Below are 26,750 nucleotides of genomic sequence, written 5' to 3'. Positions count from 1 at the left end.
GAAGTTACCTACAGTAACTGGACTAACTATTACTAATTAAGCATCATTGTTGCCTGAAATAGCGACACTATTAGGTGTGGGCTTACCGTAGTCTGTTGTGACTTGGTTGCTGTGGACTATCTACTAAGCTTGTTTGTCATTCTTTTGTTCTATGTTGTGATTTGTCCTCGCCTGAGAAGCAACATACTAGGTAGTACTTAGTTAGACAAGGGGAGATGGGCAGCAAACATGGTCAAAAATGCATCAATCCCTACTTCTGTTATCCTGACTATCTACCATCTTTGCAATATTCTTAAACCGATTCAGCCAACCGCTAGCTTAGGTCGAATAAACTCACGCTGTTATGACAATAGCAACTCGGGCAATACATACGGTAAGGTGTTGGAGGTTAGACTACCATCACTCCGGTTCATCCTTACCTACCTAGTTTACCTTACTTACCTTTTGCTCTTGAACAGCATTCTTTCTCTGGATTGACGGCCTGCCTCAATATACTAAGATGTTGGTTGATATCGTCAGATACTTCCCTACAATACCTAATACAATGATGTGACTTTAGATTCTACATAGAAACCAGCAATATTGATTGATTGAACCTTGGGAGGGTTTGTTAAGCACGCAGCAGCACCCCTGCTAGCGACCGCGCCTAGCGTCCGTCCTCCACCGACGCCAACCTCCCATTTGCGCCATAACAGCAACGCAAAGCAAACCAGCGGCGGGAGAGGCCGGCTGTCCTGTCCAGGTCCTGTCCACGGCTATCATTCGTCACACAAGCACACACAAGCATACACAAAACCTTCGTTGTTCAGTGTCGCTAACCGCGGTCATGCGCTTCGCCAACCTCGTGTTTGTGCCGTCACGTTTCACTTTCTCGAACCATTTCAATCCCGTTTGTGCTCGTTTCTGAAACCATTCTGTGTCGCGCCAAAATTTAGATGCTCCCCCAGATTTGAGTTAAAAATTGGCACGAACGGCAAACGAAACCACGATCCTCTCGGCTTTCATCGCCATCGCCATCGTTATTATCGTCGTAGTCACGGCTCCCATGCCCTATCTGACGGAGCTGCCCTATGACGTCCATGTATGATTGATGATACCCGTAAAGCTCCCATCGCGCGCGATCTTGAATTTGCGAAGGGCGATACTCTGTCATCGTCCAATCTAGCCTGAGACCATCAACGCTCGCGACGGCATGTCGCCTCTAGTCCATACATCCGATGGCGCATCGATATCTCTGCCACGTCTGCGCTACCCTATACCAATCCATGACACCCCTGAAACACTTGGACCCCGCGCTCTGGTAGGCGCCGATACAGTGCCCCAGGGCTATGGGAACGCACCATTCGGCCCAGAACCTGGGACAGTCGCCGGCATCGTCCTCGGCGCGGTCGCCGGGTTCCTACTACTCCTTGGATTGGTATACTGGTGCATAAATATCGGGCAGGGACCGCGAATGGTCGAGGAGGGGTCGGTTGGTGGTGGGTCTGCATCCGTGGTATCCTGGCACTCACGACCGCGCGGTCCGCCTCGAAGACATCATCGGCGCAGCAGGCATTCCCCGCGGCACGAGACGGTCGAGATTCGAAGGGAGAGGGAGAGAGTTGTTCCCGTCCGGGTCGAACACGAGGACCAAATTGTCGTCGAAGAGTTTCAGTCGAGATCTCGGTCGCGATCCCGCCCCATGAGCCGAGGGCCGCCGCCGCCTAGAAGTGTGCTGAGTGAAGGAGATGACATGATTGTCGTTGAGGAGGACCGCACACCACCGCGGAGAAGGAGGGATAGCATGAGAAGCCAGCGCACGAGAAGTCCGTATAGAGAAGATATTTATGTACGGGATGTGAGTCGGCGTAGGAGTGGTTCAAGGGCATGAGATTTATGTACGAATGAGAAACGACATGCCTGTGTAGGAATAGGTGTTGCCTGGGTCTATCCGCTCTACGCTATTTAGCAGAAAGGCCGTGGGAGATTATGGTTTCTGGCAGCATGGATGAACACGATGGGACTTGGATAGGGTTCTCGCATAACTTTTGGTCTTGGGTATTGAGGGCTTGCATTTTTGGCGTTCGTCTTTATTATTGCCTTGTCAATGTCCCAAGCGGCGTAGTCTGGGTGTTTGGATAGTTCTGTGCAATCTGTTTGTATGATACTCATAGGAGCTGTAATCTCGTAGTATGCGATGTTTTTCCAAGTCATGACTTTCTATGATAGTCCTATTGTGCAAAGTCCTTGAGCGTCCAACTGACTTACCTAGGCTCTCGAATCAATTTGCTCCAAAGGTAGCCAGCCATTCGCTTTTAAATGAGACATGACTGTAATGTACTCGCCAATTGTCTCCTTGTTTCTTTTCCTCCAAATTTGTAGGTTCAAATCATACCTACCTATATTAGAAGCTTACCTACCTCTTTTACGATGTAAATGCGTTGACTTGCTGACAGCGGTAGCAATTGAAGTTATCCCCCACGGCCCAGTCAACCGATAACGATACAATCGTCAGAGGAACAAGGAGCAATTGAAATCATAGCAGAGGTCCCCGTAGAATTAGCTAATCAAGTCCCTACCTAACTATGACGAACTTCTATCGGCGCGGGAGCGCAAATTTGGCATGTGAATGAAAAGGTGCGGGTCCTAACATCGCGTTGCCCATTTACTTGTGATCGACGATGACATCATCAACATCTGTTCGTCAACCACTACCCTACCTCGCTATGCTGATCTACCATAGGGACTCAACTTTAATATTTCGAAGCAGCTCTGCTAGGTATTGCTGGTCCGACAAAACATCTTAGCATCACTAAAGCCACGTTCTTTTTTTACTATCATCGTGTAGTTAATTGACCATCTAAATCCCTAGGCCATTGGATGACTTTGACCCTTACATCTCTACCTACATATAAATAAAGTGAGCTTCTCACAGAAACTTGGCGCACCATGGAGAACCCAGAAGCAGAAATCGCAGGCGTTATCCGATCTTTAACACAGGGCACCCGTAAAGAACAACAGAAAGTCCTGGACGACTATTTCCTTCCCGACGCCTTTTTTGTCCATCCATTCTGTCGCGTGCCCTCGTTCGGATCTAAACAAGTCCGCGTACCTCTCACCAACTTTCAGCTGACAATCAATTCGCGCCTTTTGATCTTACTCATCTATCAATGGTATAGAATCTTGAGTCCTAGGATATTGCTGGAGGTTGATTCAGTAGGTAAGTCGATCTTGCCTAAATATATATATATATATATATGTTCACTGCAACGCACGCCCCAAGGTCGACCTTCAACCTCTAGAAGAGAAATGACTCTCCTTATTTAGAACCTGTAAAATAAGCCACGATAGGATGGAAGGCTAATCATTTCTTTTAGCTCACGATAAAAAGACTAATTCTCTCTACGCCACTATTCGACAAACCTTCACGATCTGGATCGTCCCCTTCTCTATATGGCAGGCCAACGTTCAGCTTGTGTGCTTATTAAACCTGGAGCATCTGCAAGTGGATAAGAACAAGCAGCCACTATTGTCTCATGGCGATAATAAGAATGTCGGCAAGGCATCGGGGAAGCGCTACTTCATCCGTGGCCAACAGGACCATTATCAAGTCAATGAATTTCTCAAGTTCATTGCGCCATTAGGCGCTTCCTCACTGTATTATCTGTGGCAGCTCTTCGCAACTTTTCTGTCTGCTTGTGGGGTCGCTCTTCTGTGGCCTGTCACGTCGGTTTACGAGTACGCTGTGGTCCAGCCAAACAACAACGGTCAGCAGCAAGGCAATGGTAATGCCCAGATAGATACCTCTGAAAACCACTAGGACGGTTCTGAGAGAGAAACGCCTCCCACTCTGCGTACTCAGCCCGCCGTTGCCGTGTGGGAGCTGGATCCTGAAGTTCTAAGCACACTCGCACTCATTGACGAAGTTGAGAAGCAGCGTTCTCGTGACAAGAAGCGCATGCACAAATCTGGAAGCTGTTACTCATCTCCGCCTAGCTCGCCGACATATTCTTCGTCTGGTCGTTCTAGCATAAGCTCCAGGACTAGCGCTACTATAAGCGAATTTTCGTTATAAAATACCATCCATGACGTGTGTTTGTCCTGAATTCACCCTACGAAGATTCCTCTGTTATGGTGATAGTGGCACTTTTAAGGAGGATCTCCTGGCCTAAGACGAGGACAGAAAAGAGTTCAGTTTCGGGCAGACCTTCTGCGAGATTGGCGGATTTTCCACCTCGACCGCATTATATCGCATGAAGGGCGCCCTCGCTGGGTATTTGGGGTGATAAGGGTGCTGGATAACGGTTTAAATGAACGTCAGGCATAACATGTACTCTTTTCTTTTTACGGGTTCTAGTATGAGACTAGACAGCGTGCTTTACTTATGCAAGCCCGCTCTGGGTATGCTTTTTCTTCCAATTATACCAGAATATAGATAACTGTTAGTAGCGCATGTTTTATAACAATACATGTCTAGACACTTTCTATTACCATTGGCGGTTCAAATTGAAATGGAACGCACCGTGTCATTAATGTCATGTGGTGAATTAGCCAAAATCTAGGATTATTGAGGACAAAACGACAACTCTCTATGAGTCGCTTCTGAGTATACCTACTTAAGCAGGCATTTGACTGGTTATCTACTTTTTCTGAGGCCGGCTTACATTAGGTTTCAGGGTGTTAATTCCTAAGAAAACGCTTAGGGATATCGTCTATCCTCCCGTACGTACTCGCAACACCATTTGCATTGGTCTCGCCCCAATGACTTGGTTCTATACTAGACTTTCATTTTTCTCGTCTTTTATTTCGGTGCTTTCTCTCATGCTTCCTGGACTTATGATGCCTAGACCTGTGCGGTGCACGAGCATCGTTCGAAGAAGACCCGGACTGGTCCGTGTCTTCCAGTCGAAGATCATCTGCGTCGACGAGTCGCATCGGCCCCGGGTCTCGGAATGGATCCTCGTCGTCCACTGATGACTCGAGACTTCTCGTCTTCTTCCCTTTCTTCTTTCTCAAGTGTATTTTCGACTTTGGTTTTTTCAACTCTGTGATGGGATCTCCGAAGGGATTTTCTGAACTGCGGGAGGGTGCCGCAGCGTTTAGTAGTGGTTCGGATGAGGCCCTCGAGGATCTAGTAGCAGATTGCTTTGCCGGCTTCTTCTTTTCCCTTTTAGTACTACCCTCAACCTCTTTAGACTTATTTGCTCCATCCGGGTGATCAGGAGGCCATGATTGAGAAGACTTTTGTGGTGTAGACGTAGAAGCTGGTGTGGATGTTGCCTTCTTGTCGGATTTTTTGTCCTTTTTAACCTGTTTCTTGGCCCTTTTACTTCGCTTACGGGTTTGGATACGAGATAACTGAGAAAAATTAGTCGGCAAGGTGTACCGTTCCTTCTTATAGCATCCGTGGATGACTGATAAATACTGTATCTAGAAGATTCACACAGAGTGTAAACCAGGGCCTATGGTTGAATGTGACAATGAACTCACCTTGACAGCATCATGAATGTCATGTGCAATCATATATCCATAAGGTTCTCCGCGGAATCGTAAGCGTAGAGCAATGTACCGACGTTGTGAATGGAGATCTCTGCCTTTCCAGTGGAATTCCTTCATTACTCTCTGTAGAATATCAGCCACGCAACCCTACCGCAATTGTTTCTCCAGCATGTGTTCAATACAGTTAGCTCTAGAATTGGCAGCGCAGTCTCCTTACCTCAGGATCCGGGTGACATCTTCGGCGAAACGCCTCCAGTACCTAACTGCGAACTTCCTCTACACCAGCATCCTCCTGTGGTGTACGCTCTACGAACTCTTCCCACGAGTCATCCAAATACTGCTGATGTTGTTCAGAGTATCTAGGTTTGTGGACAGGGGACCGGAGCGTCGAACGGCTCTTCTGTGGCTCGTGGGAGAATGCGACTGAATGTACGTGGTCACCACGGTCGGGCGCTGAAGCGCGTGCACCTGAGTTCGACAGGTCGGCATAGCTCGGCATGTTTATCGGCATGTGGGCTTCTGGTGCAGCAAGGTAAACGACCGATGGCGAGTGCATGCCTAGTAACATATACAGTGGCATGGATGGCGGTTGTAGAACATGATATCTGAATGTGCCATGTAAACTAGAAGACGAAGTGTGATAATAATGGGATATATGAGAGGTTCTTAGGACTGATACAAGCCAGGCAGAGTGCCTAGTTGGAATGGAAAGTAAATAGCTAGGTGCCTAGTAGGCATGGATCTATATACTCACCGCTGACCGCTGTTCTGTATACATCACAAGGCAGATCTCACAGATTAACGGACGTGAGGCAGTTGAAGAAGAAAAACCAGCAGGTGCAAGGGGAAGGGGGAGTGTGTGCGCATCGCTATTTACCTTAGACAGACTTAACGGTGTAACGACCAGCTTGAGTACTTGGTAGAATATCTCGAGTGAATTTCCAGAACTAACTATGCCAGATAATGATACAACTCTTTTTGATTGCCAACAAGAGTTTCTTCAATGTGAGAGTCGATCGCTTTTTCCAAGCCCGGGAGCATTGAGAAAAGTCGCTCATGGACTGACTGCGACTACGCTGGCCAGATTCCAAGATTTTAGCTAGCCTTACGCGCCTTCGTACCTTTAAAGCGACGGACGGCTGAGACTGAATTTACTACGGCAACTTAGAAAATAGATTTGGCAATGTAGCAAGAGGGAAAGCGGCCAAGAGGTCATGCGGAGTTTGTAATTGACTGAACATGCTGTTAGTTCTTTCCTGAGAGCTTCGGCTACATTTGTAGTCTCCTCGGCATGGCAATGACTGACGGCTCAGTTTGGATTACGCTCGCATCAGACAACATCGGGACTATACCAATACTCCCGCTGAAACCGAGTTTTGTTCCATCGAGGTTATCACCGAAACAGGACTCCCTTTTATTTCAGGAAGTTTCACTGCAACGTTCAACTCGAACCTCCTTTCTTGTGAAGAAGGTAGGTAAGGTCTTCCCTTGATTCCGCACCTCCACGCTAAGGCTAAGTTTGTCCCAGCCACAAACGTGGAGTTTCACCGTGAGACGTGGGGGTACCATGTCCACGGTACTACAGCATGTACTAGGTATGGAAAGCGGCTGATTCCATGCTTTTCAAGAGTGTAGTAGTAGTCTAGACCATCGAGGCCGGGCGCTAGGATGTCACCAGAACAGAACAAATCTTGCTTACTCTATATACATACCTAATATGATATCCATAATATTTATGTATGAAAACCTTCGTAAAATAGGCAATGGGCTTATACATACTTGCATATCTAGTACATGGAAGTATACGGACACAACCTGGTGTTCGAACCCCTCTGACCTCAAGTTCTAGTCTGTCTAACCAACCAGTTAAAGCTATTATTTACCGGCAGTTGATTTGCTACATGCGTAGGTACATAGATAAGCTCCGGATAAGGTGGAAGCTCTTATCGGTGAAACAGCTAACCTTACTACCTAAGAATGGGTCTGAACGGGGCCAGATAGCGAGCGCTACGTATTCATTCTACCTAAGTAAACGTACAGTAGCGCATGTGCCCACAGCACCTACCTTGCTAGTCGCTGTTAGTACTTGCCTTAACAGTGCCTTAGGCTAGGTAGGAAGTCATCATCGTCTTTTGACAATCCCCGTTCTGCCCGTTTCCTGTCTATTGGGGGTTTGACCGCTGCTATATCTCTTCTCGGTCCTATTCATGTATATGTATGTAGACAGCCGATAGGCAGGCTACACGATATCATACATAGGTATATACATACTTACTTACATAGTAGTAGTAGGTACCCCTCGAACCCCATATGGCATCCCTTGCTTGCATCCAATCCCTCGCAATCCCTCAATCATTTCCATCCAAGTTCCTTCACGTGCAACAAACACTGCTGCTAGGTAGGTGTGCACATACACAGCAGGTAGGTAGGCTTCCCCGTTTCCCCGTTTCCCCGCCCCTTCCCTACCTACCGAGCTAGGAATCTCAGCCTGAGGTATCCTTGCGTTTCGCCAAACTACTACCTACGACGCATTGCAAAGAAAGGAGCTTGCTTCGACGTACGGTACTCTACACTCGCCGCCGCCTCATTTCCAAGGCTGCTGCTCATACACGGTATCTCCTTAGTTTATACAATACCTATCATCTTCTTCTCACCTAGCCTGCCCGCCCGTCCAAGGTACCCACAGCTCGGTACATGTAGATATTACCGACTACTACCTCGACTACTACCTACTTACCGACCGCAGCATCTATTGCTTGCTTATTGATACGCAGCAGTCCTGTCACCACCAGGGCACACGCCGCGGTACCGCTCCGTACAGCTTACCAAGATCCATCTCGAATATAAGCGAGTAGAGTGCGTCAGCGTTCCAACCAATTCTTCGTCAACCACCAATCTTCGGTAGCTAGGCCAGCCTTCCTCCTCCCCCCGCCCGCATCGCATCGCCTTCGCATCACATCACACGGCACCGCGCCGGAACACCGATATTTGCACAGCGCACTGTGTATACGGCTCAGATACGCATGCCGCCTCATTCGAGTCTTTTTGCTGGGAATCGGATTCATACGCACGACTCGCTTTGATCGCTTTCGTGGTTGTCGTCAATAGCCGAGAATTGGAGAAACTAAAAGTCTGCAGGATATAAGAGATGGAGCAAATGAACCCAACGCCCAGCTTCTGCAAGTAATTCCAACTACCTACCAAGCTGCGCGCAACTTGACCGTGACCCCTTTCGCATCACTGAAGTGCGTGCGGACGGTGCTTCCGTGCGCGCGCATGCACTGCGAGCAAGAGATTGAGCCTGACCATTGTCTCTTGTGTTGTTGTATTCATTGCTTCGAATCGTTGAAATTGGCCGTCCCGAACCCTGTTGCGGCCGCTTTACTTTGATATATAGCGATAGCGAGTGTTTGTCGTCCCCTTCTTCGGCCAAAGAATTGTTGGTAGTCGCAGAATGAATCTTGATACTACCTCTCCGGGCACGCCGACGTCGCCGCATCCGCATCCTCATCCTCCGAAACGTCCGCGCCCCTCCTCGCCGCCCCAAATCAAGCACTCACCGACGTCTGCTTCTACAGGCCCAATTTCTCCTTCTGCGGAACAAGCGCACGATGGAATGGGACATGGCGGGGCCAAATCCGGCCAAGGTAGCAGCAGTTTTCGAAACGTCAGTGCATGTAATCGATGCCGGTTACGTAAGAATCGCTGTGATCAAAAATTGCCCAGCTGCGCGAGCTGTGAGAAGGCAAGAGTGCCTTGTGTCGGATATGATCCCATAACTAAGAGGGAAATCCCCCGTAGGTGAGTTAGAGCTAGATAGACCCCGAAAATCTTTGGCGGGAAACTGACTGCCCACGAGCTATGTATACTACCTCGAAACCCGCGTCAGTCAGTTGGAGGCTCTGCTCCGCGCCCAAAATATACCATTCCCCCCAGCCGAGAACTTGGAGTATTGTTCACGGCCGGGTAGTGATGGGGGGCATGCTCGATCGCCTAACGAAGGCGCGCTCTCCATGCTTTCTGAAGCTGCTGAGGCTTCAGGTATCCCTCAGTCGTTTCAGAATAGCGACGATCCTGGGCGGCCCAACAAGATATTGCGAACGGGAAGCAGTGCGGCGCCGAAGCACCTTGGGTCTGCTAATGGCGTCTCCTTTGCGCGCGTTGTGTTCGCCGCTGTACAGTCTTCTGTTGGAGACCATCGTTCAACCTCAGACAAGGGGGGAATACGTCCGTATAAATTCACAGGTGGGAATGGAGATGTGACTGGGGGTACTTCAATGCGCGACTCATTCTTCGGTCTTCATACACGTCCAACTATTAGTCCAGCACCATTCCCCGACAAGGGCTTAGCCTTGAAACTAGTCGAGTTGTATTTCGAACATGCAAACCCTCAAATACCGCTTCTTCACCGTGTGGATTTCATGCAAATGTTTGAGCAAGCGTACGCAGATGAGGGTAGGATACGTGGTCCCAGGGAGCTCTACATCCTGAATATGGTGTTCGCCATTGGTGGCGGGATCATCATGGATAGCCAAACCACCTCAAGAGTCTCTGGTGAGGAGAAGAAGCAGGCTCAACCCGAGGAATATCACGCCAGTGCTATTGTCCATCTGGAAACCTGCCTAAACGGTGGTGGACTTGAGGAACTTCAGGCCGTCCTTCTCTTGGCCAGTTTTGCCCTGCTTCGACCAGTACCCCCTGGGTTATGGTATGCTTTCTTATTTATTTGAGCTAGCTAATGACGAGTGTGGACTAACGACCTATAGGTACATCGTCGGCGTAGCTGTGAGATTAGCAATCGATTTAGGTTTGTACTATGAAGACGGAAAGGACGTTGAATTTGACTTAGGTGAACCCAGGGGCATTCCCAACATCCAAGAGACAGGTGGCAAATCGCGCGAAGCTGTATTGCGAGAGAGGGGTCGACGCGAATATGTACGTGATCTGCGAAGGAGGCTCTGGTGGTGCACGTATGCTTTTGACCGCATTGTGAGCACCTGCGTTGGACGCCCGTTTGGGGTGTCTGATCAAGTCATAACTACGGAGTTTCCATCCATGCTTGAAGACCGATATATTACGCCCGCAGGTATCGCTAAGACTCCAATCGATGGCGAGCCTACATACAAAGTCGTCGCTAAACATTACTTACGACTTCGTCTGCTGCAATCTGAAATTCTGCAGGTATTACAGTACCAGCAAGCGCAAACAGCGAGGTTCAACGGTCAAAATTTACGGAATGAGTACATGCATACTCAGCTGCCTTCACCCTTTCTCTCCAAATTCGACTCCTTCAGAAGTTGGAGGAAGAATATTGATGAACGATTGTACTCGTGGAAGAACTCTGCGCCCACCAAACAGGATTCCGGAGTGGCTTTCTCACCAGAGTTCCTGGAGCTCAATTACTGGCAGGCAATCATCATGCTTTATCGGCAAAGCCTAAGTGTTCCAGCAATGTTCGAGAGCGAATACCATACATCCAAGGAGGTCAATAGTCCATCAGTCTACTCTGAGGAGCGGCAAGAAGACCAAGAAAGAGTTTATGTTAAGGTCGCCGAAGCAGGTCAAAAGATCTTGCGCCTTTACAGGCAATTGCACTTACAAGGCCTTGTTAACTATACCTATCTCGCCACACACCATCTCTTCATGGCAGGGATATCGTACCTCTATGCAATATGGCATTCTCTTGTAGTCAGGAGTCGCCTTGTAAGTACCCGTACTTTATTTAGTGAAACTTTTTGTTAATTTCGATGCAGACTATGGACGAGGTTGATTTCACTATCCTGGCCGCCACTTCAGTCTTCAGTGACCTTATCGATAAGTGCCCGCCTGCGGAGGCGTGCCGTGATGCTTTTGATCGAACAGCAAAAGCTACTATCAAAATGGCAAACTCAAGTGGTGGGTTTGGCCAAGTCTTGAATCGGCATACGCGTGGATCGAAAGGAGGTAGTGACAGAATAGATTACCTCTCTGCTAGAGAAGCCACAGCAAACCGCGAGAAGTCGAATCATCCCCATCATCCCATAGATCAGCGTGGTACTGGTTCGCGGTCAGGAACAGTGTATGATCCTTCGACCCATGACCCCTATGCTGCACAAAAACCCGTGGCTCAAATGACAGCTGTGCAGCCGGCCACACAAGCACCTTCTTACCGCATCAACATGCCAAATATTAAAACTGAGCATGATGGTTATAGCATGGGTCGGCCATTACCCAATTCTACCCTTACTGGAGGTCTACCTGACGTTGGAAACGTACCAGATAATTCGGCTATTGACCCTATTCTGTTGCCCTCCCATCGTTCGCAAGTAAATTCACCAGGATCTGTCTCTAGCCTAACACCAAAATCAACGCATCAGCAGTACACTCCTCAGAGCAATCCAAATTCGAATTACAATATTCTACGCACACCACCGGCGACTTTTACTCCAGGACCAGGTGCATTGAACTTATCTGATCTTCAAGGCATGGACTTCCTCCAAAATCTCCAAGATCAGTCTGGTGGTGATATCTTCAATAATCCAGATATGCAGATGGATATGGGTTTTGGCATTGGTTGGGAGGGGATGCATCACGATTTTAGCGAAGGGCAGCAGGTTGATCTCTTCGATGGTTTCTTTTTTGGCGCGCAACAAGGTGGAAACGGAGGTGCTATGTGATCTGGATGCCATCATCTTATCATCCTTGACAAGTTTCATCAATTTCGATGGATGTCCATTTACTTGTCTCTGGTGTCTCCATGAGTCTTATATGCCGCATTGAAGACCTGAAGACGATGGTTGTGAAATGTGGGAATCTTTTTCTTGTCTATTTGAGACGAAAACGTCGGCTGGAATTTTCATGAGCATTGATGTGGCAACGAATACCCATACCTTATACGTCATTACGTCTGTATGATACTCTTTGATCTCCATCTTCCATTTTGGCTTTGCGTCTATTAGCATTGACTCAGGCGTCTAGAGAAATGAACAGGGGAAGAGAAACTGATTTCGGCTTCCAGCAAGTCAAACATCGGGTCTTGTTCCCAGGTAGACTAGGTAGAGAAAAATTTTACTCGGAAAGGAAATTCTGGACTTTTGAATTGATGCCCTTGATCTCGAGGGCCAAGGTTAACTTATTTGTCATCTTCTAGAGTTCTACTTTGGCTTTAACGAGCTTTTATTACATTGATCAAATAAATTACAGCTTACAGATTATAGGATCACTGTCCCTTACTCCGGGTCAAAGAGGCGAAAACGATTCAACAGAGAGAAGGGGAGGGTGGGGAAGGGTAGGAGTCAAACAGCCAGTAGCAAACTGGATTCTACTCCCTGAAAGAACAAATTTGAATGCTCGACACCACTTGTATTCACCACAGTTGCCTGAAAAACCTAGCTAGATCAACGAGCATCCGGTAAGCGACGGAAAAGGCCTCTGTCAACCAAGTCCAGAGTGACTTAATAGCTACCAAGCCTTCAGGAGAATACGGTGGCTCCATTTCAGCTGTTTACCCGCTTTGGGTCAGTACCCAACTACCAGAAAGAGGAGGAATTTCAACTCGTGTAAGATCTTAAACCCAACGACGAAGGAGATAAATGACTTCAGAACTTTTTAAATACCTTGGTAACCCTCTCTTTCTTCCTCTCTAACTGCTTCCTGCTCGTGTTCCGCCGCTACCTTTCGTGCCCGTTCTGCACGTCTCCGCTCCCACCGATCCTCCAAGCAGCGCGAGTATCGGCCAAGGCCAACGCCCATGACATCCAAATCATATTTACACCGACGATCGCTCGTGAGGACCTCAAACGCCTGCGTCATCGCGTCGAATCGGCGCTTTCCCTCCTCTCGTACAGAGGCATTGAGCCTCTGCAGCTTGTCGGGGTGGATGAACAGAACCTGTCTGTGGTAAGCGCGCTTGATATCTCTCTCCGTGGCGTTTACGGTGATGTTTAGGAGGGTGTAGTAATTTTGGGGGGCCGAGCTGGTGCGGGCTGCTGGTGTGAATGGAGACCCATCTTCCGTTATGATGGGGATTAAGAACTGCGCTTGGAGACTTAGTAAGATGACTATCGCGAGGCAGATGATGCCACTTATGGCTCTCGAGATCGAGCGAACACTTATACTGAACATTTTGCTTTTGAGTGAAAGGAGGGGACGCTTCGGTCTTCCAGTTGCTTCTGTGATGCGTAGTCTGCTCGGCTGTGTGACAAGGGCTCTACTGTGTGGCCTTGGCCGTGTGACGCGTTGAATAGTACTTGACTCGGGTATATATGCTGTCCACGCAACCTGTTGAAATACGACAGAGGGTGCAATATATAGGTAAGAACCGTCGAAAGATCCATCCTATTGTCCTGCGAGTCTTTGTGTGTCAGCTATTGTGTTCCTCTCACAATAGAACATTCCTAGAATGCATTGTCTATGTCTTTGTGTATTGGTGCTCCGAGATGTAGGATAAATCGTACACTTAGCTTTCCTCCGTTAGGGACATGTTCTCTCTTTGTAGTAGGCTATAACTATTTGACCAACAAAGGATGAAGCCTTGTCTCATCTGAAATGTCACGGTACCTGCAACTTGCGTCTCAAACAACTGGTAACACATGTTATGACAATTAAACTGTCATTGTGTAACATGGATATTCAAGCAGAATGGATGTGGACTAAGTAGTTGAACCCGAGACGAGCACGTTTCAGGGAGGGAGGACTAAATCACCTCGTCATACCTAAGTGCTACAATGAACGCGAGGCTGCACTCCCGTTTGGTCTACAAATAAAGTATCATATCTGTAATATCACTCACTGAAACGACTGTATCTAAACAGTGTAAATAATTCCTATTACTTTCAGGATTATGAAAATTCAAAGGGGAAATTGGATGGGCTATCGATCGCTATGCTCTTCTTGTATTATGAGCTCACATTGCCTGTTTTAACATAAGGTTCTGATGTAGCATAGGGCTATAGTGAAGGCTGAGGACTGCGTAAGTGGGCTGTTCATTGTATTCCCTGATTGGTCCTGTGAAACTCAGTATCACAAGTGTCATGATCTCAAGTACGGGGTGCAAATGACTTGTGTTGTTGCGTGTGCCTTATGTGTAACTATCCTGCCTGCTGCTGCTACTATTTACAGAGTACCTTCTTTGCTCGTGTGACAACAGGTAGCGCCTTTAGTAACACTTTGTCACTGGGGGCCTTAGCTTCGTGGTATAATTCGTTCATCAAGTAAATACACTCATTCGATGATTCATAGAATTTGATACCTAGCGTTACATGTGCTGCCCGTGCGAGCACTTTGGACGTGTATATCCCGCGGGACTCGGCTATATTCTTAATGGAAATCAGACATATCTTCGTATCCGAAGATATGCTATCCAACCCTCATTTATACGAGATAATTTAGCTGGCATCTAGATTAAAATAACTAAAGCTAGCTACTAGAGTTAAGAAAGTATGTGAATGCAGCATAGGGACGTTGACAGCTCGATCAGGTTATTATACGGTAAATAGCCTCAATTTAAAGCCTTGTTATCAGGGTTTCTTCTATGTCGACTGCTGAATACTCGCCTCAATTCACCCACACATAATTGCGGTGTGTGTTGAGGCAAGAAGGACAGGCGACACTACTTATGTTAGAAGGACTGTACAAGGTATACAGTAAGATTCTCATTGTAGCACAAGGTCTTAAAAGGTCAGAAGTCTGAAGGCATTCTGACTTCTCTAACTATATACAATATATCTCTTTGTTGCTCTGCCCTGAGACCACTGACAACTTGGTTTTTCGTTGTCACCATGAACACATTCTCAACTCCGATTGTGTTAATTTCGGCATCACCCTTGGAAGAATATATATGGGATGTTTAACTAATACTCGAAATGTTTATGCTGGGTGAATACCAGTGGTGTCCTCCACAATCCGTTGAAATTTTCCATCTTTGTGGCTGTTGTCACGGAACGAGCATGGGAGCGTAATAGTAACTATAACCGCTACGCTACCAAAAGGTAAACAACGTTATCAGTTCGAGACCTTACATATCTACACTCAACTATGGTACCATGACAACTGTTCTTCCTCTGAATATACCTTCTTCGTTCCATCTAGCAAAAACTACATAATGCGTATTGTCCTCCACTGTGGTTATAGGTGGCCCCTCCACTTGATTTCAAGCCACCTCAAAGGCAAGTAAAACAACGCAGTACCGAAAAAGGCCAATTCAAAACCAATATCGCCCGTTGTCTTTGCGAATGGCCCAACGAACCAGACCTCGTTAATACCGGGGATTACTAGTCCGAGCGACAACAATGAAGCCACCACTACAACCGCTAAGTCAGTAACTACTCTTTCAAGTAAAAGTTTGGGAGTTCTGCATACTCCTGAGACACACTTGTGCTCCTCATAGGCAACTATTGCCTCCGAGAGTAACTAGAACGGGAAGAAAATGACTCCAGTGGTTACATACGAGCTGCGATACCAGATGGAAGCTTACGACCAACGTTCCAAATCGAGTGATCATATGATTCCCAATTCAGGCGACGGAATACAACAGCTTCCTCGATCATTACGGCATCGAAGAAGCCTGCCCAATATCCAATGACCGCGAGAAAATTCTCTAGCGACTCTTCCCATGCGCGCGATGCGGCAATCGATAGCGGAATCATTAAAGCCGTGACGGCTAGGGTGAAGATGAAACGTGGCACCTTCGTGAAGGCTGGAACCAGCATTTGTAGGTTTAACGCCACTGGGTACCTGCCAGATCAAAATCTGTTAGCCTAGTTCCGTATTACATACTTTCTAGAATCACACAGATTCTGGTAGTCACGTTTCAGATCAAAATTTCACATACTGTGGCAACAGTTAGCTCTGGAAGACAATATATCTTTCTACAAACTCCAGGTTACAGAAAGGTTTGATACGTACCATCGAAATGCCGATATTGCCTATGACGGATAACGCCAGAATGACTAACACGAATTTTCCGAATCCGCCCACTGGTTGGAGCATCACTGCTAAAATACCCCCGGTACCGTAGGATTCGTAAGCCTAAAGTAAGACATGTGTGAGCGAAGGGCGTGAAATCGGAGCCATGAGCCCTACCTCTTCCCAGCCTGCAACAACAGACACAGATCCCCCCATGGCAGCGCCCAGTATTAGTAGGGGGACTGAGGGTGTGAAGATTCCGAGATAAATGTATGTGAAGACCTTTCGTCTACCTTGATATTAGTGGCTTGGGTTTCAGAGTATAAAAGTAGTGATATGCTTACAGAGGTGCTTTAGGATCATGATATATGGAAAAGTCCGAGGCGGTGCCTCCAAAGGTAATGAAATAACCGGCCATTAATCCTCCATATGACAGTACCTGGGACGCCGTGGCTGGGGGGACTTCTTGCTGGTGAACAAGGTGCTTTCCGCCGACACCAACAGTAATGGTGAGAACTACGAGATTGGGAAGCCATTGCCAGCGTTCCCAGATGTGTAAGACTCGGTATCCTAGTAATGAAAGCACAAAGCTCGCTAGGATAACGACTACAGTTTCAAGGTCAGAATTTGCTGCGAGAAGCTGCAATGGAAGTATACTTACTGACAATGCCAACCGTCACGCTTACATTTCCGGGGTTAATGGTAGCAATCGTCTGTCCACTTACAATTGCGGCAACAATAGAGAAGCCTGTAACTGTGGCAGCATTTAAAACGAGGATTATCGTGACAATGTATAGACTAACTCCCTGGATTAGAATTGGAGAACGAAGGAGACGAAAGATCGTGACAAAGCAATGGGCGTACGCTTACCCCCAGGAGTAGCGAGCCTGGATCATCTGCCGCAATCCGGTTTTATAGCCGCCACATCCCATAAACGCTGGGGCAGCAGTGCAGAAGGCAGAAAAGAACAAGATAGTCAGAGACGCATCGCGCAGACTAAGCTGGAACACAGTCGTTGCTAGCATTCCCGTGGGCAGTCTAAAACATATTATGAGTCTCAGAAACCAAACTCGAGGTCTGCCAGTACCTACGGTAAGATGCAGAGCAAGCCCGTGAAAAAAACGGTGAATAGATTGTTGTACTGCGTGTTCGTTCGCTTCTCAACGGGCACCGGTTTAATGCCATTCTCTTCGACTCCGACGTCTAGCAGCCTTTGGTACCAGCGCGTGTGTTCCTGGGCCTCGGGTTTGTACACAACGCCATCCTCGACAGTAAGTAAAGACACAAGACCGTTAGTGTGTCTATTCGGATGCCGCTCCTGCTCATGACATCCGTCTTTTTCGCCATCGTCGGTGTCCGGTACGGTTCCGGCGCTCTTCCGGGAGAAAAGCATGACGGCAATAGATTGCAATGATTGGTGGCGCTTTTCCGAACGTCTGTCTCATATAGCTTAGTTTATTTTAGTTATGGACTCCGTAGCGCCTAAGGGCCTGGGACATACTGTAGTAAGTAACCAACGTACCGTGTTACCTGAATTTATCTCAAACAACGCGTGTCGTTAGATGTGTAACGTAGTCCTGGTCTTTTATTGGATACTTGGGCTCAGAATAGTGGAAATATTTCCCGGATTGGAAGCGCCACGTTGAAAATTTTAAATCTTTTTTCAACGGCGCGTTGTTTGAATAATCTCAGGTAATACGTTCTGACTGCGAAAGGGAGGAACAAGACAACCTGTCTGACAGTTGGGTGGGGAACAAACCCACTCTTTCAGACGAACGTCTAGTAGGTAGGTAAATTTGCTTCGCCGAGAAGCCTTTCATTCTGTGCTAAGAAGCTTGAACGGCTATCTTCGGAGGCGGGCCGGGATCCGAGAGCTTGGTGAACGGCTTTCGATATACAGTCTAATTGGCTGAAGAGTGGCTGGTGACCTCCACCTTGATTTTCTACAATACCTATCCCTGCTCCTTGTGCCCCATGTGCCATGTGGTGATCCTTGGCTAATTATCTACTTAGGTCACCTAACCCTCCTTTGTTCAACCTCACGACTTCCGACTCCCTGCCCTCCCTAAAGTACTGCTTAGCTTTCTTCAATTGTCTTCAAACAAAAAGTATAAGAAGTGTTGAAATATTAGTAGCATGGGCAATCGATTAGTCTCCTTGCTCCATTAGAAGTCTGCGTCGCGTCAAGAATATACACTTCCGGGTAGCGTTCGCCAGTGAAGTACCGGCTGTTCAACCCATATGCAGAAATCGATACCGCAACGGGCTCCGATTGATAACACTTACCCGAGGTAGTGCAATCGAGATCGTGATCGGTGGTAATTGACCAGTCATAAAAAAGTGGCTGATGCTACCAACCTATGCTTTCTGCCCCTGCGCTTCGACCCCCAGTTCCTAAAAGGAACATCACACTAACCATCGACAGAGTATTGGACTTACTATTAGGAAGATGACAAGGCTGTAAAAGTCACTTCCGCGGCGCGTGTAGCACATCTCAAATGTTCTAGCAGCTACCTATTGGAAATAAACTCCAAATCAGTCCACACATGAAAGAATTATTGCCAAGCGTCACATGGCACGAACGAAAGCGGTGGGTAATTCCTCGTTGTATTATTGCTGCCGTATTCTGAATGTGACATCAAGGAATTTGTAGGCAGCAGCCAGGAATCAGCCGCAAATCACAGTTGTACGAAGTCATTGCGATAAGAGACGTTAAATGTTACACGCATACAAGCTGAGCATGCAACACTCCTTGCGCTTCGGCCGTACGAAAGGTCATTGCAGGCTGTTCATGGTTTTCAAAGACATTCAGGCAATATCGAAAAATGAGGTTATACAGACTTCGATTCATAAAAGAAGCCAATGAGACCTAAGCAGCCAGGGCTGGCAGACCAATTATATATAGAGTTGAGTCAAGCCACAAAGGCCAAGAAGGAATTAGTTGGGCAAGGACTCCTGCAGCCCTAGGTGATCATTGTAATGTGAATAGCTTAAATTCCAAGCCCTTGTTATATTAAATGCCTCAACCAGAGCTTAGGTCAGGCTTGCGATGTGCGCTCTTTCCTCGCGCTAGAAAACCTCTCATCCACACAACAGTACAATACCTTATCACTATGACGTCCCATCAGATCTTCGTTAATCAAGATCATTCATACCCACCATGCAGGCCAGCTGTGTCGTGCTGAATGCAGACTGTTTGGAGAACGGTCACATTGATCGATTGCAACGTATCCCCATAATTCAACCGCTTCAACCGCCCGAGCCGCCTTGTCTCGCGATCGACTTCCCTGTCTAATGGTACCCCAGGGGGTAATCCGGGCTTGAGAGAACCAGGTTCTCCTCGCAGAATAGATCTGACTTAGCTTTAGCTTGCTGGGATACATTCCTAGCGTGCATGGCATACTGTAAGGTAGCTTATCCTGCACGATAGGTAGCCTGACACCGAGCCAGAAACCGGGCTGCTGGAACGGGGGTGAGGAGTCAGTTTAGTAGATGTAAGAGAGGTACCTATATATTGTAGAGCTGGAGGCTGAGAGCCCTCAGCCCTTGGTACAAGGTCACTGGCAGTCTAGCGGTTTCCGTCAACCACTTTAAAATGCTCATGACAACCCTTACCCGCCTACCCCAACCGACGCAAAAAGCATACATTAAAAGCCAATATGGTGATATCAGCACCCCTAGGGTCACCGCTAAGCGAGTATATTGACAGCACGATGCCTTCTCACCCATGTGGATTGCCTTCTGCGACCCCTATTCGATCGGCAAATTTAACAGCCGTTTGTCACCGTCTATTCTATTTTCGAGACTTCAATGCTACCTCAGATAATATTACCCGCAATAACCTAGAAGATGAGTTGATGGTTCCTCAATTCTAGGAGACTCAGAATTTCGGGGCCCTTTGCTCAAGTTGCTTGGCTTAATTATCGTCTCAAGGGTGTAGGCAGATTTGGGTGTTTACCTGCTGCTCATCCCACATTGTAAAGATGCTCTGCGATGCAATGTGTATTTATCCATCATCGGAGAAGCAGAATGTTAGTAGGAACTAAGCTCTTAGCAAAGACCTTAGATTAAGGAATGTTTCATCCGAGCTGATCATCCATGCGGTGTGCTTAACTGTCCGAGGCGCTATGACAAACTATCCTGGTGGCTAAGGAGCGCGCTTATGCGCCGACAGAGTACCTTTCGTTATTGGCACCAGTACTCAGAATATTCACATTACTAGCGAGAACCAAAGCGCTCTATTCTATGATTACCGCTGTGCATGTATCGAGAATAGTGGCTGAATAGCAACGCAACCATGTAAAGTTTTGCACAGAAAACTTTGGAGCAATATGTTACACCACGGATAGGGCGGCAGGATCGTGACCAGAGGCGACAAGAGCTCGCTAATAGCGAAAAATATTAACTGCCGCACCTCCTGGATCCCACTTAAATCTAATTAACTCTATCAGTGCTGGTAACATGTAATGTCACCATTGTTTTCCGTCCTATTATATCCTGCTGTCAACGACATAAGTAGTGTCTATATACTTAATCCCTTGATTCCACAAGATAAATCACATTCAGGTATTAATTCAAGGCAAAACATTGGTATTAGCTTCGTTGACACGGATGAACCACTAGTACAAAACTTGGACTAAATCAACGGATAAATGGTACCTATGTAACGAAGCGTAGAAATTTATTCTTTACACTAAGTCTGTTACCTCTAGCGATACGTGTTTTAAAGGGTTGAATATGGCACGAATGACCCTCTGGCTTTCTACACACCTGGATATGGAAAGAATCCCGCTATGAAGCCTTTGCAGAAAATTTGAAAGGTAAAAATGCAATTGAGCCAAGCCCGTCCGGCTCAAATCAGAAAGGGTTTACCCAATAAAGAGTGGTTTATAGGCACTACTGCTATACAGAATATACCAATAGAAACATTGTTCTAAGGATTGGCCTTCGTACGATCAACAATAAAGCGACCCAATACATTCAACATTACATCATATAGGCTAACTTCCCCTATTCCCGACCTTTTAGAGCAATGAAATCCCTCCGGACCATCAAATATCGTACAATGGTTTATATGAAGGTGATGGCGACATATATTGTAGTCACGGAAGAATCAGTACTCCCCAAACAAAGCAAGGCTAGACCATTGAGGAGCTCCTCGTTACGATATACTAACATAAATTATAAAATGTTCCTAGTAAAGTAGCTTACTATCAACTTGCATCTTTAAGCACGTCTTAGAGCATTGTTGTTCCAGCATACGAAATGCTTTACTTCATAGGGCAGCGGGCTAGGGCATCCCAAACGCAGTACCATGTCACACTGGTAGGCTGATGACCGTATATTCTACTATTAATTCGCTACAGACGACAAGTTTTATGATGGCGGAAACACGCGGAATGCTTCCGTCGTTGACTGATTTCAAATCTCAACTGTATTATTGCCCATCCTGCTGGTTCTGAACCTTTAGTAATTAGTTGAAGGCCAGAGTCTCAAACACCGAAAGCCACTAGAAGTCTATAGAGTATCTTTAAAGATCAACATCCAATTCAACTCGGCAGGAGCGAATGCCTTTGTAGTGCTGTAATAGTGAGTGGGCTAATAGACATGGTCGTGGTGTTTCCCTTGGTTGACTTTTTGCGATGCGTTAAGTCTTAGTTTTACTACTAGAAGACGGTAAATAGGCTTTGGAGATTACTCTACTTCCTGCGTGCTTGCGCCACTTTAGATCAAGGTGTGAGAAAATGTAGCTAATTGTCTGCAGAAGAACGCGCGGTTCTGTAATAATTTACTGGCCAATTCCTCTTTCTAGGGTAACCTATATTTGGTAACATTGATAATGCAGTGTCTCGTTTCTAAGCAAGGCCTTACGATGTCCTTAAGCTACCATCGATATGCACAAATGTGAAGCTGTAGACGGTTACCAAGCCACTGATGCGCCACTAACTCATGGATACGGCCATTGTTCGCATTATGTCATCTTAATCGCTGTTATATTCTCGTTTAAAGCATCCCAATACAGTGCTCTTAAGACGAATGTTGACGTGTGCCGATCAATGATCGGAGCCTAGTGTCGAGACAAGACTCGCATTGCCTGGGTCCCATATAGCATGCTTGTTCCTAGCAAGACTAGTTAAAAAAAGGGAGGAAGAGTCGAACCCTCTTCTTTAGAATCTGGCATTACTATATCCTTCGTGCCCATTTCCATCACATCTTCGCATGTGTCCCGAAATCCTGTTCAAGTGAAGATGCATAGTCACTAGGACTGTACTTCGATAAGCGTCATCACTAATAAGACTTTTCGCCATCTTATCACTACATTAACAGGCGAATTCCGAGCGCGACGAGGGCTTTTCGCGCCTACCGCGCACTCCCGACGGCGATGAGAAGCAACTAGGCATCTCAATATCGATGCTGAGCTAACAAACGCTGAGAGACAGGTACATCTGCCGCCGAGGGCAGTAGGACAACAACAACAACAGCAACGCATCTTGAAGAATCACACCGAGGTTGGGTCCCATGTGCGGGGTTGTCCAAGGCCTTGCTCGAACTGTAATGCAAGCTTACTGATCGTTTAGCGAAAATTCTACCATGCTATTGAACTGGTCGGGCACATTTTCCCGGGTGCTACGTATCCGAACTACGCCGGCCTCAACATTGTATCTTGAATGATACCCCTCACCGAGAAAACACGCGAATGGGACTGATCCGGACGTGGAAAACTTGCTCTCGACGGGTATCCTGGGCACTTTTACGTTGTGGTGTGATGTCACAATTCGCTGCGGCCTCGAGAAAATAATTCCCTGTAGAGTCAGATGCCCGCCCGCAAAAGGAAGTGTGGAGGAGTTTGTCACGAGCTACGTCGGCTTTGGAGCATCTATAATGGACGAGGAGCTCAAAGGCATATCTGAGCAATTAAGACGGTTCGGTCGAACTGCTCAATCCCGGTCAAGCAGCTAGGTGCAGATAAGAAGAAGAGTGTTGTCATCCTTCAGTAATTCTCCCAGCCTGAGCTCGGTACCATGGTTGTTTTTGCTTATGATCTGACCCATCCAGGGTCTAGGACAATCTGGGCAGTAGCATGGATATCAGCAGACACCGTCTTGTCTGCTTCTGCACCTAATGCCGGCGGCATAACTGGCATTACATGCAGCTAATTTCGGATCAGACGGTGCTCTGGACAGACTCTGGACAACAAACACCTTGGTTGTTGATGAAAACCATGCTGTTTTAGGGTTGACCGTGCTGCATAAAATCTGACCGGTCACAAAGCAATGTCTTCTTCCAATTGCTGAATCGGGCTACCCACTTCAGTAGGTAGCTACCGTCTCAACTAACCGCCGTGGAAATAGGCATCAGCGTTGCTCTAAGATATTTCTTTTTCCTCGTCACAGCAGAGTCGGGGTGTGACGAGGGTGGGCGTAACCAACTTTGACCAACGAGCCATATTCGCCGATATGCAGATCGCTTCAGGCGCTCGCAACATCTACCAGTACTAGCGAGGACTACCTACGTACTAGCAGGTAAGCCTCGTGGCTCAGCGCACGTTGTACATGGCATACCAGTGGTATAGTTTTGCTTGTTGGGGTAGTTAATACGATACGATACATACGCAGGAAGCACGCATGATCGGCGGCGAGCACAGCGCGAACCCAACCCACGCAACGTATTGGTTCGAAATCGGAGGTTTTGAGAAATCGTACGGTGTTATTCATTAGAAGGAAATTAGAACCTTTCTAAGTACCGCCAGCAGAGTCTAGATCGGGATACTGTGCGCATTTGAACAGGCCTTGAAGCTTGGCAATCTTCGCTGGGTCTGCGTCAGACGCGCGTTGCATTGCTACCGAAGATCTGCCAACTTTCGTCGGCCTTTTCAGCCTCTTGATCAACGCAAGGTCATCGCTAAGTCAACGCATCTCGCCCGATTCGGAAAGATAACGGTCATGCCCAATACCGCTGTCGAATCCGTTGATGAGCTCAGTCCTGACCGCCAGTCCGAACACATCAGACGGGCATGGAATGTACCATCATCTCTATGCTGCCCCAAGCGTCAGCGCAAGAGCACGGTTGACGAGGTGGCTGTATCTTGATGGCTGGTTGTTCCTCGGCGGCTGAACTGCTGTCAAGCTCGGCGCAAAACCCAACCCTGTCTTCATCCAACGACACTAACATGGCTTTGCCGGTCCAATCATGCCCATGAATAAAGCGCGATGACACGAGGGGCCCAGACCGACCGGGCCCAGCTGATCGTGGTCAATGAGGAGATATACTGGTAATCGACGGAGTGTGCTCAGCCATATACAGGGTTCCATCAGCGAGCTGTTATGCTGTTAGCAAGACAAGGCATCAGATAGGCTCACCGGTGAAGTTGGGGCTTGCAACGGTGCTTTTCTTTCCAGGTCACCGACCTACAGGCCGATTTCCCAATTTCCCGGTTAAGGAATCCCGGGTGGCTGGTGTTTTGTTGCTATGTTGTGTAGCATACTTCCTGTCCACCGGTTGGATAAAAACCCCAAAGGTGCAGGCATCCAAAGAACGTGCAAGATATAAACCGCTCACTATCCGCGGGGGACATTCACAGCCAGCAAGCGATTGGACGAAATCCTTGCGTTGATGCTTTGCAAAGAATCGGCGTTCAACTACCTAGGTTGCACAAGCAAGGGATGGGCTGAGCTCGGCAATACACGGCTGCAGGCGAGAGTCTCGGGTAGAATGGACAAAAGAACTTTGAGCTTTTTGGAGTTGAATGTAGTCTGAAGGCGTAGAATGAGCTTTGAATTGGAGGCTAGTATAGCTATTTCGAGAATACGGTTGTGTGATACCTGGATATTTATACATATGCATATACATATAACATACCCTGAACGAAGCTAACAGAACTTAGGAGAAGTGGAAGCGTGCGGGCCGAGACGCAGCACGGCAAGCAATGTGCGATCTCCGGGAAACGGTTTTAGTGAGTATAGCTGGCAATATGATCATATCACCCGTGTACCATCTACCTAAGTATGTGTTTGGATCTTAGACGAAACCTGAAATTCTTAAGAGCCTGTAACCTACAACCGGTACCAGCACATTCCACATCAGGTAAAGAGATAGAGTAACCTAGATAATTCTTTCACACAAGTAACTCATAGAGGTTGTTGAGGAAATCATAATCCATGGACATGTTTGTAACATCCCCAAGATATATCTTTACGGTTGCCTTCACTTGTCGGCTGTCCTACAGGGCTGACATTATTTCCCCCTGTCGATGGGATGTTGCACGGATTACCAACAGGTCGGCTGACCACCCAACTGCATATCTACCTGAGCGGATTAGGGCTCGGTATTATAAAGAACTGCCCCTTTTGGGTTGTCTCAAAATAAGGAGAAAGATAGGTTTACTGGTATACAGAGTTGTGCCGATTTCCACGCATGAGTGTTTGTCACATCAGAGTGACAAGATCCACGGCGCCCTCCGTACCAGAAGGGCAGATAGCGGTGGGCTACATTGAAGAATGAGGCGGAACTCGCAGCTATTGTCATATCGGGTTGGCGTCCGCCTTAACTCCCTTCTTCCCGTGCATAAGGAGGCTTTCAAGCCAAGAGTTTGACTCGGTAGGCTTACCTACAATAAGACGGCAGTTTTGAGCCGGATACTGGTCAATCGCTCAGCGGGACAAGCCGAGTGCGATACAACTCTGATCTGACTTGGCTGCGGGGCCGCACATCTCATGTAGAAGACTACGACCAACAATCGTTCCCCGATGGAGCTTCGACTAACATGCGCAAGGCTGAGGGCCGGCGCTCTCGCTCACTAACGGGCCGAATTATGCGCTCCAAGATGACATGCAAACAGCGGCCTGCATATTCTGCTCCGCGACCGGTTGGATAGGAATCATGCGTGTTTTTATGTTCACTCTCGCCAAGGCGAATTAGGTTGGTCTGATGCAAGACTCGTTCAAGTTGGCAAGTGTGCTGCGACCTCCTTGCATGTTGCCAACTGGGCAAATACGGTAGGCTTCAGCAACCAAGGGTACCCGAATCAGAAGAGGAAGTCTAGAGGCAGATCAGGGAGACTACGAGAACACGGGATGTTCTCTTGGAAGTCAGCCGTGACGGGTGGTCTGTTTCGGATCCGGCATGAGGTTGCTCGGTTGGCACCATCATGGTGAACAAGTATATCGGTCCGCATAGTTGGAGATCGCCGTATTAGCGTGCCTGTAACGCACCTGTTGTGACCCCGTGCTTTTCTTCTTCTATTGCCGTTACGTCTGCATATATGAGTCGAGAGGTGAGGCGCCGCATCACCGCGTGAGGTCCCGTTTGCTTATCTGACTGTGTTCAGTCCACAGTACACACCTCCAAATAAGGCATTAAACCCGAGCAAACATATTATAAGACCTCAG

At 47.5% G+C, this 26,750-nt stretch overlaps 6 protein-coding genes across 6 annotated transcripts; 3 read left to right on the top strand and 3 right to left on the bottom strand.

Annotated features, from left to right (window-relative positions):
* The first annotated feature begins 835 nt into the window (after window positions 1-835).
* F5B22DRAFT_361985 (uncharacterized protein) lies at window positions 836-1,977 on the top strand. The gene has a single exon (XM_047971084.1). It carries the CDS (start codon window positions 1,193-1,195, stop codon window positions 1,868-1,870), a length of 678 nt encoding a protein of 225 aa, XP_047828318.1. The 5' UTR covers window positions 836-1,192; the 3' UTR covers window positions 1,871-1,977.
* A 753-nt stretch (window positions 1,978-2,730) lies between these two features.
* F5B22DRAFT_617821 (uncharacterized protein) lies at window positions 2,731-4,472 on the top strand. Its single transcript, XM_047975641.1, has 2 exons — window positions 2,731-3,199; window positions 3,357-4,472. The coding sequence occupies exons 1-2, from the start codon at window positions 2,929-2,931 to the stop codon at window positions 3,797-3,799; spliced, it is 714 nt and encodes a 237-aa protein (XP_047828317.1). The 5' UTR covers window positions 2,731-2,928; the 3' UTR covers window positions 3,800-4,472.
* Window positions 4,473-4,764: 292 nt separating this feature from the next.
* F5B22DRAFT_649184 (uncharacterized protein) lies at window positions 4,765-5,977 on the bottom strand (the record flags this gene model as incomplete). The annotated part of the gene is made up of 3 exons (XM_047979135.1): window positions 4,765-5,337; window positions 5,470-5,601; window positions 5,750-5,977. 3 exons carry the CDS (start codon window positions 5,975-5,977, stop codon window positions 4,765-4,767), a joined length of 933 nt encoding a protein of 310 aa, XP_047828316.1.
* Window positions 5,978-8,738: 2,761 nt separating this feature from the next.
* F5B22DRAFT_361839 (fungal-specific transcription factor domain-containing protein) lies at window positions 8,739-12,178 on the top strand. Its single transcript, XM_047971083.1, has 4 exons — window positions 8,739-9,279; window positions 9,338-10,186; window positions 10,245-11,181; window positions 11,232-12,178. The coding sequence occupies exons 1-4, from the start codon at window positions 8,933-8,935 to the stop codon at window positions 12,132-12,134; spliced, it is 3,036 nt and encodes a 1,011-aa protein (XP_047828315.1). The 5' UTR covers window positions 8,739-8,932; the 3' UTR covers window positions 12,135-12,178.
* Window positions 12,179-12,745: 567 nt separating this feature from the next.
* F5B22DRAFT_617810 (uncharacterized protein) lies at window positions 12,746-13,750 on the bottom strand. Its single transcript, XM_047975640.1, has one exon. The coding sequence runs from the start codon at window positions 13,579-13,581 to the stop codon at window positions 13,066-13,068; it is 516 nt and encodes a 171-aa protein (XP_047828314.1). The 5' UTR covers window positions 13,582-13,750; the 3' UTR covers window positions 12,746-13,065.
* Window positions 13,751-15,375: 1,625 nt separating this feature from the next.
* Window positions 15,376-18,254, bottom strand: F5B22DRAFT_617808 (NCS1 nucleoside transporter). The gene is made up of 9 exons (XM_047975639.1): window positions 17,864-18,254; window positions 17,454-17,811; window positions 17,233-17,400; window positions 17,024-17,160; window positions 16,707-16,968; window positions 16,540-16,651; window positions 16,364-16,485; window positions 15,905-16,191; window positions 15,376-15,758 (listed from the first exon to the last, which is right to left on the bottom strand). Exons 2-9 carry the CDS (start codon window positions 17,753-17,755, stop codon window positions 15,583-15,585), a joined length of 1,566 nt encoding a protein of 521 aa, XP_047828313.1. The 5' UTR covers window positions 17,756-17,811; window positions 17,864-18,254; the 3' UTR covers window positions 15,376-15,582.
* Window positions 18,255-26,750: the final 8,496 nt, after the last annotated feature.

This window comes from Xylaria bambusicola (genome assembly GCF_022495145.1).
Source record: "Xylaria bambusicola strain CBS 139988 unplaced genomic scaffold F5B22scaffold_40, whole genome shotgun sequence".
NCBI lineage: Eukaryota > Fungi > Ascomycota > Sordariomycetes > Xylariales > Xylariaceae > Xylaria > Xylaria bambusicola.
The sequence above is the reverse complement of the archived record's forward strand: the minus strand, read 5'-3'. Positions and strand labels throughout refer to the sequence as shown.